Source organism: Paroedura picta, chromosome 10 (assembly GCF_049243985.1).
Source record: "Paroedura picta isolate Pp20150507F chromosome 10, Ppicta_v3.0, whole genome shotgun sequence".
In the NCBI taxonomy this organism is placed as follows: Eukaryota; Metazoa; Chordata; class Lepidosauria; order Squamata; family Gekkonidae; genus Paroedura; species Paroedura picta.
The window spans coordinates 50,163,011-50,175,885 of NC_135378.1; the positions used below are offsets into that span (position 1 = coordinate 50,163,011).

General features: G+C 38.2%; 1 protein-coding gene across 5 annotated transcripts in view; it reads right to left on the reverse strand.

Moving 5' to 3' along the window:
• ARFIP1 (ARF interacting protein 1) overlaps window positions 1-12,875 on the reverse strand; it is a 43,955-nt gene that overhangs the window by 18,989 nt on the left and 12,091 nt on the right. For 4 of the 5 annotated variants that reach the window (XR_013224736.1, XM_077300078.1, XM_077300080.1 and 1 more), the window contains 4 exons: window positions 10,875-10,976; window positions 5,324-5,432; window positions 3,306-3,401; window positions 956-1,068 (listed from right to left, as the gene is read on the reverse strand). Coding sequence is in view for 4 of the 5 variants with exons in the window: in XM_077300078.1 (XP_077156193.1) it covers window positions 956-1,068; window positions 3,306-3,401; window positions 5,324-5,432; window positions 10,875-10,976 (420 nt within the window). In the remaining variant the exon portion in view is untranslated. The remainder of the gene's footprint in view (window positions 1-955; window positions 1,069-3,305; window positions 3,402-5,323; window positions 5,433-10,874; window positions 10,977-12,875) is intronic. The other variant, XM_077300081.1, reaches the window with a different exon arrangement.

Consider the following 12,875-nt stretch of genomic DNA (forward strand, 5'->3'; position numbering starts at 1 on the left):
TCGGAGAAAAAAAAATGGCGATCGCTTCACCGGAAGATCAGAGGAGAGAGCTAGGGGGCGGGACTTTGCAGAGACCGCAACAATGGTAATGCACAGAACTTTTTCGCTAGTGTTGCTGATTGGTTGCAAAAGTGTACCCACCCCGGCCCCTACCCCCAGCTCCTGTTCACAATGTTTTATGATTCCTGATAGGTAATAACTAATAAGCATTACTCAGCCCTCATTGGAAATACTTGGAGGCTTCTAAAAATTTACAAATCACAGCATTTCTCCACAACTGAGCAACCTTCCCCATGTATATAACCTTATTTTTTTGATAGCACTACTGACAGGTAATGGATCACTGAGTTCTCTATTAGAGAGAGTGATGTAGCTGAGATAGTATGAGCAGCACTGATGACTGGGAGTCTTGACATAACAATTTTACAGATTAAAGGAGTGGCAATTCACTTTACTGAGGAACCTGTTGAAAGGTGGCATAAGAAGGTCTCCACCCAGATCACAAAACATCACCATTGAAAAATGAAATGTCTTCCACTTTACAATATGGAATCCACAAACGCAAAACCGCAAGATGTAGCAAAGAAAGTTAAGATCTTATTGTGAACTTCTTAAAGACAGAAATGTTATTGGTGATGCAATTCATTCTAAATCAGCTTTTATACCATATGATAATGATGATTGTTTTGAATGACTACTGCCTCATTTTAACTCAAGACAAGTTGACACTCAAAACTCTGACAAACTTTTAAAAACAAATTATGTTCCTTATATGCTACTCTTTCATAACCTTCCTTTATCCTCCAAAAAGTCAGTGTACCAGAAGATTAAAATAAAAACAAAACAAAATATGTCAGTTCTCTTTCTGATAAACTGCCAAAATCTTTTACATGTGAAGCAAAAGGATCAGGATGTTGAATTGAATACAATGAATTGTTTGTAAATTAATACAAACCTTGTAAGTGTTTAGGCTCCACCTTCTCACAAGCTCCAATTTTTCCATGGCTGGATTCTTCACCTCATCTGCTAGAACAATTGGTCCACTTTTTTGCTGAATTTGTAGATTGCCTGTTTTAGAAGTCACAGATAACAATTCAGACAAGTGTCGATATGATTGCCATGGTGAAATATTTAAAGTAAAGGCTACAAAGCAAAATATTTTCTGCAGCTTTCTGAAAAGAACAGCTCACTAACCTGGGCTTTTGTATTATAATAAATTAACCTTGAAAAAACAAGTTTGCTTGGACATTTGTGTTGATATCTGTTATTGCTAGTAACCCAGAGCTCTTAAACTACTTGAAAACAAAGTAGACCCAACACATTACAGAATTAGCCAGATACTTCATTTTTTTACCATATGCAATTGAGATATTTGTCCCAGCATACTGGAGAAGTAGGATCTTCCCAAGCATGAAGACAATCTGCAGCACTATATACCTTCTAACTTCATCACCAAATTTCATTCATTTCTTGCACTGGGGCTACAAACTTACTAAAGCTTAATTGGAAGCAAGTCACAGTGAATTTTAGAGGACTTCAGAGCAAAGACTGACACAGAAAGTCATTCTGTCTTCTTATTTATAAAGGAGTCCCATCAGAAAGCAAAGTTGCATTTTCTCAAAGTGAATGTACAGTTAAGGACTATGAAAGCTCCACCTAAAAGTTAAAAACCTACAGAGTGTACTGGATTGCCACTCATATACTCTCACAAAGTATTTGTACTCTTTCCAGCCCCACCCGTATGTCTCTAAGCACCATCATTTACAAGGGCAGCTTCAAATTTCATTCAGCAGATGGTGCAGGCATTGTGATAAGTACATAATGTATGATGTGATGATATCGAAACACAAAGGGACACATGCTGGGGACCTGAAATTGACCCCAGTGTCCCTGTATGAGTCTACCATGTGATGCACTGCCCCTTCAGATGTTTTGATGTTCTAGGAAACCTGTGTGAAGCAGTTCTGAAGAAATATTCTACTTCTGTGCCACTAGTGGCTGCTGCACAACACTGCAATGCAGAGGGAAGGAACAACCATATTTAGATTTCTTCAAGTTAAAAGTTACATCTGTGCACAAACTTTCAAATCTGTATCATTCATTCCAGTGCACCATTACACAAATTCATACAGTGTTCTCAGTTTAGTGCCTCCCAAGTGCAGAAATCAATCTCTGCCATGAGATTCAAGCAGAGAAACAACAGTAGAATCTAGCTCCAGGCATAAGAAGTTCATAGGAGACTTGCAAGCAAAACTTCAGTGATTTAGAAAGGTCATGATAGCCATACTTATTTGAATTCAAATGATACAAAATTAAAATAGATTTTTTTAAAAATGTATTGTAGTAAATCACAATATGTGTTCCATCACATATAATACACATACAAACTTTAAACACCTTGCTAGCTCAGAGATGAGCTGCCAGGGCTGAATGGTCTCCAATGATGATGTTATTTTAATAAACAGGATAGAGCATGCTGAGACACATAGCGACCTGCAGGTCTAAAAAAATACAACCTGTTTGCCAAGTACAATGTAATAACCTAGTAGGAACATGTCTTGAGTATAATCTAAGCAGCAACTGGCAACACTCTTTTAAAAGTAAAGGCAGAAAAAAAGCAACCAATCTGATTTGTAATGAGACCCACATCCAGCAGACCACATATGTGAAGATTCTGAAGTGCTGTAAAATAGGACGTATTTACATGGAACTGGTAACACAATTACTTTATTGTAATACTTTTCATAAGTCACAACAATATGTTTAGTATTCCAGTCACATTTGACTTTAAAAATCTGTAAAATATAGAGGCTTCAGAGCTCTCTTTCTACTGCTGGCCAACAGGATATACTTGCAGCTTCATGAAACCTGCACAACACTCCTAGCTGTAGCCAAGTAAATACTCCATTTTTACAAAAGTCAAGTCACCAAGAGTAAAATAATTTGGTCAAAGTCAAATTACCCATGAAATAGCTTAAACTGGGCAGACAATAAAATGTTACAATAGAGCACAGAGTTCTATTTACTGATAGCAAAAAGGCTTATAGTTGCAAGGTTAATTGCGTGATTTAGACATATGGTTGTCATTCTTCAAGTGTGCATTTCTGATGTTGGTTATTGCTTTGAAAAGGAAGAAAATAGTATGGGGAAAGAAAAAGACTTCTGGTTGATTTACCAAGGGACAGAGCAAAAAAAAAGCAGGAGTTATTCTTAGTAAAAGCAGCAGAAGTAATCATAAATCATCACTGTAGTTGGGAGTTAGTATTGTATCAGCAAGGGGGTTATATGCTCAGACCCCAAAATACCTTTGGGAACAATTAAATCACTCCCTTGTCCAGCCAGTCTGCTAGCTGCTGCACTGCTAGGAGATATAACAGGTGACATGGGTGGTGCTGAGGAACCTGAAAATGGGACATATACCATGAAAATCCATCTGTACTGAACCAACATTTCTTATGTAAAAAGGCTAATACTGGATAAAATTTCTCTGAATACGAAAGAGTACTCTCATCAGGTTTAGAAATACCTGACAGCAAACATTCTTAAAAAACCTATGCAAATATTTTTGTTGACAATTTTAGGTATATACATCAAGTGAGAGAGGAAGAAAATGACTTAGTAAGGACATCTTCCAACATTCACAGTGCAATAATAGCAGTAGCCATAGGATCATTTGAATTATACAAACTACATTCAAAGCATGTATATCCCTTCAGTTTAAAGTGAACAGGAGCAAGTCATACATGATATGACTTCTGTTCAAGATGACTTTTGGGAAATGGGAGGCTTTGGTGTTTGTGAACAATAACAGTGTGGGAGAGTGGGCTTTCTTCTCTACCCCATCACTGTCAGTGCATATTCCTACTTCACCCACCCATGCTGCTTATTTGAGTCATTTAGGAACAGCGTTTAGAAGAGCTCAATGGGCTAACTGTGAGGAGAAGCAACAGCATACAGTTCCTCAGGCAGAGGTGTATTCTGCCAAATTTCATGTTTAACTCCAAAGGAAAAAGGAATATCACTGGGTAAAAAACAACACTGTCGTAACTAAGCCTTGACAGTGATAGGCCAGGATGGGACAGCATTTTATGGATTAATATCATCATATCTTTGATGCCAATTGGGGGGGGGGAAGTATCAGTTTCCAGTATTGTGCATTTCCAGTAGTACCACAAATGAAAAGAAATTAGTAATGTTTAAGTACAAAATATGTTTATAATTATTACCGACATTTAAGGGGACAGAACTTATGAATTATTATTCTCCTAATTGCCAAGTGTATCCAAGTACAGAAATCAGAATGGACTACTGCCCCCAAACATTTGGTGGAACCCCAGGATAATTTATGAAGAGAAAGTGGTCGTAAGTCAAATCCTAAATATGTTCATCCCACCCCTCCAACCAAGTGAGGATCAAAAGGTCTGCAAGGAAGACTCTCAAGGATTTGGGGAATTTTTCTGGGAACCTCTGGTGGGGGGAATAGGCCTGGAAAGGGTCCTGCCCCCTCCTCATCTTTTACTCACTAAAACCCAGTCTTGGAACACTGCGATTATCTACCAACAGCCACTGAAGAAGTCAATTGCTTAAAGTAATTTATCACTTATGCATTTTTTAAACCAGCCAATTTTTTTTTTAAGATTTCACATTTTTCTGTAAGCCTGAGCCCCTTTTCAGGTTTGTAGAAAGCGGTGTCTTGCTTATTCATAGCTCCAATCACTGGATTTAAATATTCAAAGATCTGGCTGACTTTGTTATTGGAATATAAAAATAAATAAAGAAAATATTAAGATTCAGGTGGGTAGTTGTGTTGGTCTGAAGTAGCAGAACAAGGTTGACTGGCATCTTTATGATGAACAACATATTATTTAACATATAAACTTTCACATGCAAGCACCCTTCTTCAGATATAATAAAATAAAATTTCCTCAACCATTACATAAATCGAACTAAGTTTTAGCATATACCCAGAAATTATTTTTCTTATCTTGGAAGTGCCATTAAATTCAAATGTTGTTCCTACATCTGTTTAACTCTTATATTTGTATGCTAATTTACTGCCATTCACAGAATTTACCAACTGCCTTAATCTAATCTCAGCTATAATCGCAGTTACCTATACATCTTGACTCTAGTTAGCCCTTCCTGGCAACTAACTTCCCCATCCTCTCTCAACCTATATAAAATGGTTGAGGAAATTCTGTTTCTTTATATATCTGTAAGTGTATTCCACACAAATGTGTATACCTTGAATATTCACACTCCCAAATATTGCACAATTCCTTTTTCAGGCTACCATCTCCCAACATTATTTTGTTACTTATACCTTGAAAAGGTCCAGCTTCAATGACCCCTTCTTTGGTACTGTCAAAGCCATGAGATGTAATCTGGGTTTCAGACAGACCAAGTCCAGCTGATATAGAGCGCTTCAGGTCCTTAGAAATATTGGAATAAAAAGGGAAATCCATGTAAAAATCCCAGTCCCAGAAACCATTTATGCTTTACAGAGCACTTTAAAACATTTTGAACAATGTAGTCTACAGGTTGCTATTTGGTTTATGGTGTCATAACATACTATTATGATGATTTAACACAACACATTTTTTTAAACTGGCATTTCAGATTTCACTTGTGTTTGTCAGCTATATGTTATATGCCAATATTTTGTCAGATGGGATACAAGTCCTGCTTAACCGACATGGAGCTTTGATGATAGAGACATGTATCATTCTACAGATCGCCTTCCAGAATGTATTCTGATTGGGTCAAGAATCAAAATCAGCTCTTATGTTGTTTGTCAATAATGTATTCTAATTTATTTTTTTCCTGCTAGTAAGTTTTTTCTTCACCACCTTCAAATATATTGTGAAACCACAACTTGCTCTCTGAACTGCTTATATTCAAGATAAGAAACAGCCACATTGTCAGTCATTCTGATGTCTTTGTTTTATTTGGGGAGGCTTTAAGATGCATCTTTTGAAACACTATCCGAACCGTTTCCAACCCAGTCAACTACACCTTAATTCCAACTAAATTCATTCAAGATAAAAATCTTATTTTCTGACCAGCAAGGAGCTCTACTTGAGTGGTCCTAAGGGACTCACTCTTGCTGCAACAATTATTGCTTTCAATAATGATTCTCCAGGGAGGGAAAGGCCTCTCAGGAGCAGCGTAAGAGACAAAATGGAAGTCTGTAGTGGGAAGGGAATCAGTGAAAATTAACTGCTGCAACCACCACCTTCAAGCTAGTGGCAATTTACCGTAAGAGCCAGGAACAGTTTATTATTTAATGCACATAATTAGGGGGAAAAACTACATATGAAGATACCATTAAAAACAAATTCCACGTATGCAGCAATCAAGAAGATACTGCATGTCCAGTGCCAAAGAACAACATTAATGGTTACACGTGCTACATCAAAGGACCAAGCACATTTAGACCCTGAGGGCTTCTTCAATGGTCACAGTTATATTACACTACCAAACTATTCCAACAAAAATATTTTATTAAGGCAAGGCAGATAGTTTAAATCCTAAAATGGATTCAAAATATTTAAGAATTTCCAAAACATACTGACATTACTCAATAAATAATTTTGTATAGAATATTTGTAAAGACTGGTAGTTACACAAAAAATGAAGCCCCCCAAAATATATAGATCTCAATTCTCATAAAATATGGAGTAAACTGAATTGTATCCAAGCACACACAGTCTTATGCTGTTTTTGATCTCACTAGTAAAGGTTTTCAAGGCTGAACAATCTCCTTTATTTCATAGTGCTATATAACATGTAGCATAACGATTCACATGCTAAGAGCTTTGAAATAATAGCTCCTAATCAGTATTTTTTTGCAAGGTCTCAAAAAGCTGGGGAAATGTAACAAGGATAAAAACGTCAGAAACATTGGAAACACCTTTGGAAACACAACCAGCAATGGGCAAGCTTTGCAGAACCTGAGCCAAAATGGGCCCTAACTAACTTGTTTAAGCCTACTTAGTTTGGACCCCATCACCTCATCTACACTAAGCAACGGTACAATATACTGAATAAAAGCCACAGGTGGCCAGAGGTAACAGAATACACAGGTGGAAAGACTGGATATCAGGAGGGAATTTACATGGGTTATAGACTATAGACATTTAGCACTTGGACTTTTTATTAACAGCCTGAAAGAACAGGTACCTGTTTTTAGAGAGCCAGCTTGGTATAGTGGTTAGGAGCACTGGTGAGCTGGGTTTGATTCCACGCTCCCCCACATGCAACCAAGCTGGATGGGCTTGCCACAGCACTGATAAAGCTGCTCTGACTGAGCAGTGACATCAGGGCTCTCTCAGCCTCACTCGCCTCACAGGGTATCTGTTGTGGGGAGAGGAAAGACTGTAAGCCGCTTTGAGTCTCCTTTGGGTAGAGAAAAGTGGCATATATGAACCAACTCTTCTTCTAAGTTCCTATCTTTAATAAGCACCTATAATTTTTTTCACAGACTGAAATTAGAATTTCCCTGTACCTTAAGTAGCCTTACACTGAGTCAGAGCACTCATCTATCAAGGTGAGTATTGGCACTCCAGGGTACAGATCTTTCTTTAGACCTTCTTACCTGTCCTTTTAACTGGAGATGGTGAGCATTCTGCCTGGGATCATGGCCATGCAAAGTAGATCTTCTACCAGTGAGCCATAACTGCTTTTCATGGGTTTTCTCAGTGGTCTACCATCCAAGGAACTTATATTCACACCTGCTTAGTTTCAGTAACATTGCAACAAGGTGCTCCCCGGCCACTCTCTTGTCCATATCTCTTTGCTTATGCACTGGATATTTTTAAGAGTAAATACTGGTATAGTTCAGTTTGACCACTAACCTAGTACAAAGAGTTTGGAATCTAAAATATCATTACCATAAACCAAACTTTAGCACGATATTAAACTGAGCCACAGTTTTAATTTGTGTTTTTCTCATGGAACCTTGGATACACCGGAAGGAAGCAAGGTGATGAGTAAGAGGATATCAGAGGGAAAGGCTTAGTCCATGTGTTGCTTGAGAAAGAAGGCTGGAGCTGTTTTTGTCTCTGCTATCAATCCCCAGGAGGGATGCATGGCTCTTTCTGGGACCTCAGCACACCTTTTCTCCACAGATTCATTCTTCCATCCCTTTACCTCACCCAAGTTCCGGAACACATTTTCTTGTTTTTCACTAAATGTCAAAGTTTTGTAGCAATGAACAATTACCAGGGATTATGACTTTAATCTCTAATCAACAGATTCAGCTATTACTGAGAAAGGCTGCCAGCTTTGGTTTCAAAATCACAATGTTAATGACCGTAACAGGCACAAATGCATGCCAAATGTCTACCTACATTTTCATTTTGCATGTGACAGTTTCAAAGAAAATGTGCACATTTCCCCTAAGTTTTCTCAAGGGCTGTCTAGAATGTAGATAAGAAAGGGTCAATACGAAGTCAAAGCAGAGAAGGAAAATGTTGGTACAGGAGGAAAATATTTTACTGTGTGTCACACAAGGATGCCTATGCATTTTGCATGCAGGTTCATTGGGGGATCTGTAACACAACCTTCTCTCAGAATGATTCCAGCATTGATCTACAGATCTCCTGATAAAGCAGCATGTAAAATCTATAGGCACCTTTGTGCAATATTACATTTCCCCCCTCTGCACCATTGTTTTTCTCTGCTTTCTTTGGAATGTAGAAGTATTTTCCACTGCTGAAACATGAAAGTATTCACAGCATTCTAAAGTTTAGTTGCTCAGGAAAGGAACGCTTGGAAAATATATGGCTACAGATGATTTTTAAAAAAAAATAACATTGGTTCAATCAAAATTGAATAAAATCTGTCAAGTCCAACTGCACACAATTTGCCTATCACTCAGAACAAACTTGGATGCCAAAATTCATTTATGCCACATGCATAGGCTTAGAGAGCTGGGCATGCATTGTGGTGCATGATTGAACACAGCCTAGTCACAGACACATGAAGCAAGAAGATGACTGAACTTGCGTGTAGCCGAGTTTGATTCCACACTCCCCCCCCCCCATGCAACCATCTGGGTGATCTTAGGCTCACCACAGCACTGATAAAGCTATTCTGACCGAGCAGTAAATATCAGGGCACTCTCAGTCGCACCTCCCTCATAGGTTGTCTGTTGTGAGGAGAGGAAAGGGAAGGTGATTGTAAGCCGCTTCGAGACTCCTTAGGGTAGAGAAAAGTGGCATATAAAAACCAACTCCTCCTTCCTTCCTATATTTATTTGCTTCATTTATACCCAGGCTTTCTCCACAGTGGAAATCCAGAGCAGCTTATATCATTCTTCTCACCTCCATTTAACCTCATAACAACACTGCGAGGTAGTTTAAGCTGAGAATATGTAACTGACTCCAGATCATCCAGTGCGGTTCCATGGACAAAGAGATTCAAAACTGGATATCCCAGACAACAGACTGAAATTCTAACAACTGCAATATATTACATTGGCTTTTATGGGGTGTCTGCAGTTGAACAATAGCAAGCAACCAGGCCTGGTTAAGTCACAGAAATCAGATGGCAGCAAGTCTCCTGGTTGCTGCAATTCTTGACTCCATGTGTTTTTCCTCAAAAGCCCAACCAGTCCTGAAAAAAAAACCCTTGTACTGACAAGAAAATCAAAGCTGAGAGGCTAGGGTTACTGCTATGGGTGCCAAGCAACGGCCACTATGGGCAACCATTCAAATTACACATGCTGTTTTTTGGGGGGAGCCTTTAGCTCCATCAATGTATTTTTAAGATTTCAGATTTTTCAGCAAACTTTCAGCAAATCTTATCTGTCTATGGTTCCAATTTCCAGACTTAAGTATCCGCAGATGGGGACATGTTAAAAGTTAGATGTACAGTTAATTGAGACAGCTGCGAAGCATACAAGTTTGTATGTTAACTTCTTAATCTTCTTGCTCTAGTTGCTAAAACAAAATTTAATAGTTATGCTTGGACACTGTCCTTTTTCACAGCAAGTTTGTTTTTAAGAGCAAGTGGTTCAGAGCACCTAGCTAACTTCTTATGCCTATTCCCAATGTACCTGGTAACTATGTAGAAATTAATTTGTCCCTAAAGTGGGACCACAAGAACTTTTAGTGGATACTGTATACATACACTGGAATATGTTTTCAAGAAAAGCTCAAAGTGATCACAGCAGAAAAGGAGATATAAATAGGTGACAGGGTATTGGCTAATGAAGTACCCTACCTGAAACCATTATCTGAGCAGAATGAGCAGCTGTAGGCCAATTTACCATCCCCTGACTAGTGTTGTTCCTCGGGCTTCATTTATCCCGCAAGGCATTATTTTGAGGGGAATAGTGGATATGGAGGGCAGGGAAGGCAGGAAAGTCCCATACCAAAATGGATATAACATTATTTTGTATTCCTTTGAACTCTAATATTTAAAAATGGGAGGTAAGTTCTCACATAATAACTAAAGGAAGAATATTAATCATATAGCAGTCAAACAGGTTCTCAGGTTTCAGCAAGCACTGATTTCCTCACATTTGTCTGTGAAATATATTCAGCTAGGGTTTTAGCCTGCCTTACCACCAATAATCTCACATTTTAATTCAGCAGGGAAATCCACCAAAATGAAATTGATGGGAATAACAGTCTCAGTTCAATTTAATATACAAGCATTTTCTCTCGACATGTCTTCTACCACTTATGAAATTATTTTTGCTTACATTTCTGTGTTTTCATTTTAAAGGATAAAATTCATATTACTCTCTAGGGTAACACTTTTTCTAAATGGCAGATGGTTAAATAAGTTGGGCAATATACTTTTCAGCATTAATCTTATTATATTATCTGGCAAGTACATGGGTAGAGCCAATGACATATTCATACCCGGTTAAAATTGTGCTCATGTGTATCTTCAAGTTCTCCATTACTAGTCACTGGAATCTCTGCAGCTGAATTTTTTGGAGATTCTTGAGCCATTGAACAGTCCTGCAGTAAAAACAGATATTTAAAAACACTAAATTCCTCAACATACTTTGGAAAAATTGTACGCTGAAATGATCACAATATAATGAAGAGTATGAGCAATCATTTGTTTGGTGATTACATCTTCTAAAAATCCAGGTATATATTCTTTGTCTTAGATTACAGTTAAACTCCCTACAATGTTACACAAATCCAAAGTAATTACTGAGTTGCACAGTAACTTCTGTTAATCATGAAGTACAAAATGCTTCTGACAGTATTAACATGGCCAAACGCCAATGCAGTTACATTTATTTTGGCAGATGACAGGCCATTTCCAGGACCAAAAATTCTCAAAGAGCACATCATCTTCTGCCACTTGTTTTACAGTCTTGAATATCAACTTAGTTTACTGAGAGGATTTTTTTTTGTATACCAGTGGTACTCACTCTGTGGCTGAAATAGAAACACATTTATAATTATCACCAAATGAAAGAGCCACATGTCTGTATACTCTGTGCGCCACACCAAAAACACATATATTAATATTATATAACTTTTAAAATTACAGGATTATCTCAGCATGTAGGGTTGCCTCTCCCTAAAATTGCAGAACCTTAGTCAGCCCTTGTATATCTGGAGTAAGGGAAAATATTTTCAAGTCAGACTTACGAAACAAAAAAGTGTGTCAAGTTTTCAAGTTTTTCAGTACTTTTTATTAGGCTGCATGTTAAAAAGATAAATGCCTCATTATGTTAAAAAGTTCCCTTCAAGATAAAATTTAGAACTGTAGATGACTGGGAGGTTAGAAATTCTCTTAGAAATCTACACGTTTTCTGCTTGCAAGTTTTTATTGGTATGATCATGGCTAGCGGCCCGCCCCATTCAGCTGCATGCCTACTCAGCCTCACACACAGAATATCTGTATCTCCATGACTTTGATTTAATCATCACGGAACAGCTGTGCTTGTTTTAAAAATAATTCTATATTGGGCCCATATTAATGCTGAAATTATCCTAGTCTCTAAAGTACTTTTCTGTTCTGTCATCACCATTCAAGATAGCAGGGCTGGATAATTTCAGAAGCCATCAAATTCACAACTTCCCAATATACGGACCATGAAGATACATGTAATTCTGTGCAGATTTGCTTAAACCTAAGCCCCACTTTGTTAACTGGGACTTATTCCCTGGTAAGCATGCAGAGGACTGAAGACTTAAGCCCTTGCAAATGTGTGATGGTTCAGAAGGCATTTGAAGCTCACTGCACTACTGCCTGGCTAAGTCTTCTGAAGACATTGCAGGAGAAAGATGAGCAAAGCACCCGACTTTTTTCTGCAGAACCTGCTCATTCAGATCTGGCCAACAGCTGCAGCAGCTTGCTCTGCCTTTTGCTGAAGACACAACAAGAAGGCCAAGATGAAAGTAAAGGGCACTCAGAATCCTCAGATATAGCCACGAGTATGCCACTGACTGGCTATTTTATCTGTGACCAGCTCGCTCTAAGGGCTAGGAGCTAAGGGCTAGGATAAGAGATCTGAGACTGCAGAGAAGGGGGAGGGGTTGCGAGAGATGATAGGATCTTTACTTCTATATTTGATATGAGACCTTAATCCCAGGGAAGCTCACAGTCTACCCATCTGCCACTCCTTCTAGCAGCAGCTATTTGAAGATGGCAACTACCTTTCAACCCCAAGAATCACTGAGTCTTGCTTACTTTTCTGAAAATGGTATGGGTGCCATATTGGAGAACAGTGCTCAGAAGTGCCACATATGGTTCTCACAGTGCTGAGTATCATTGCGGTATGCAATGACAAATACTAAGAACAGTGTTAAGAACCCAGTTACCAAGCTGACCCTGGATGTATTAAAATGCATATTAAAACATATGACTATGGTCTAAAATGTGTCATAAAACATGAT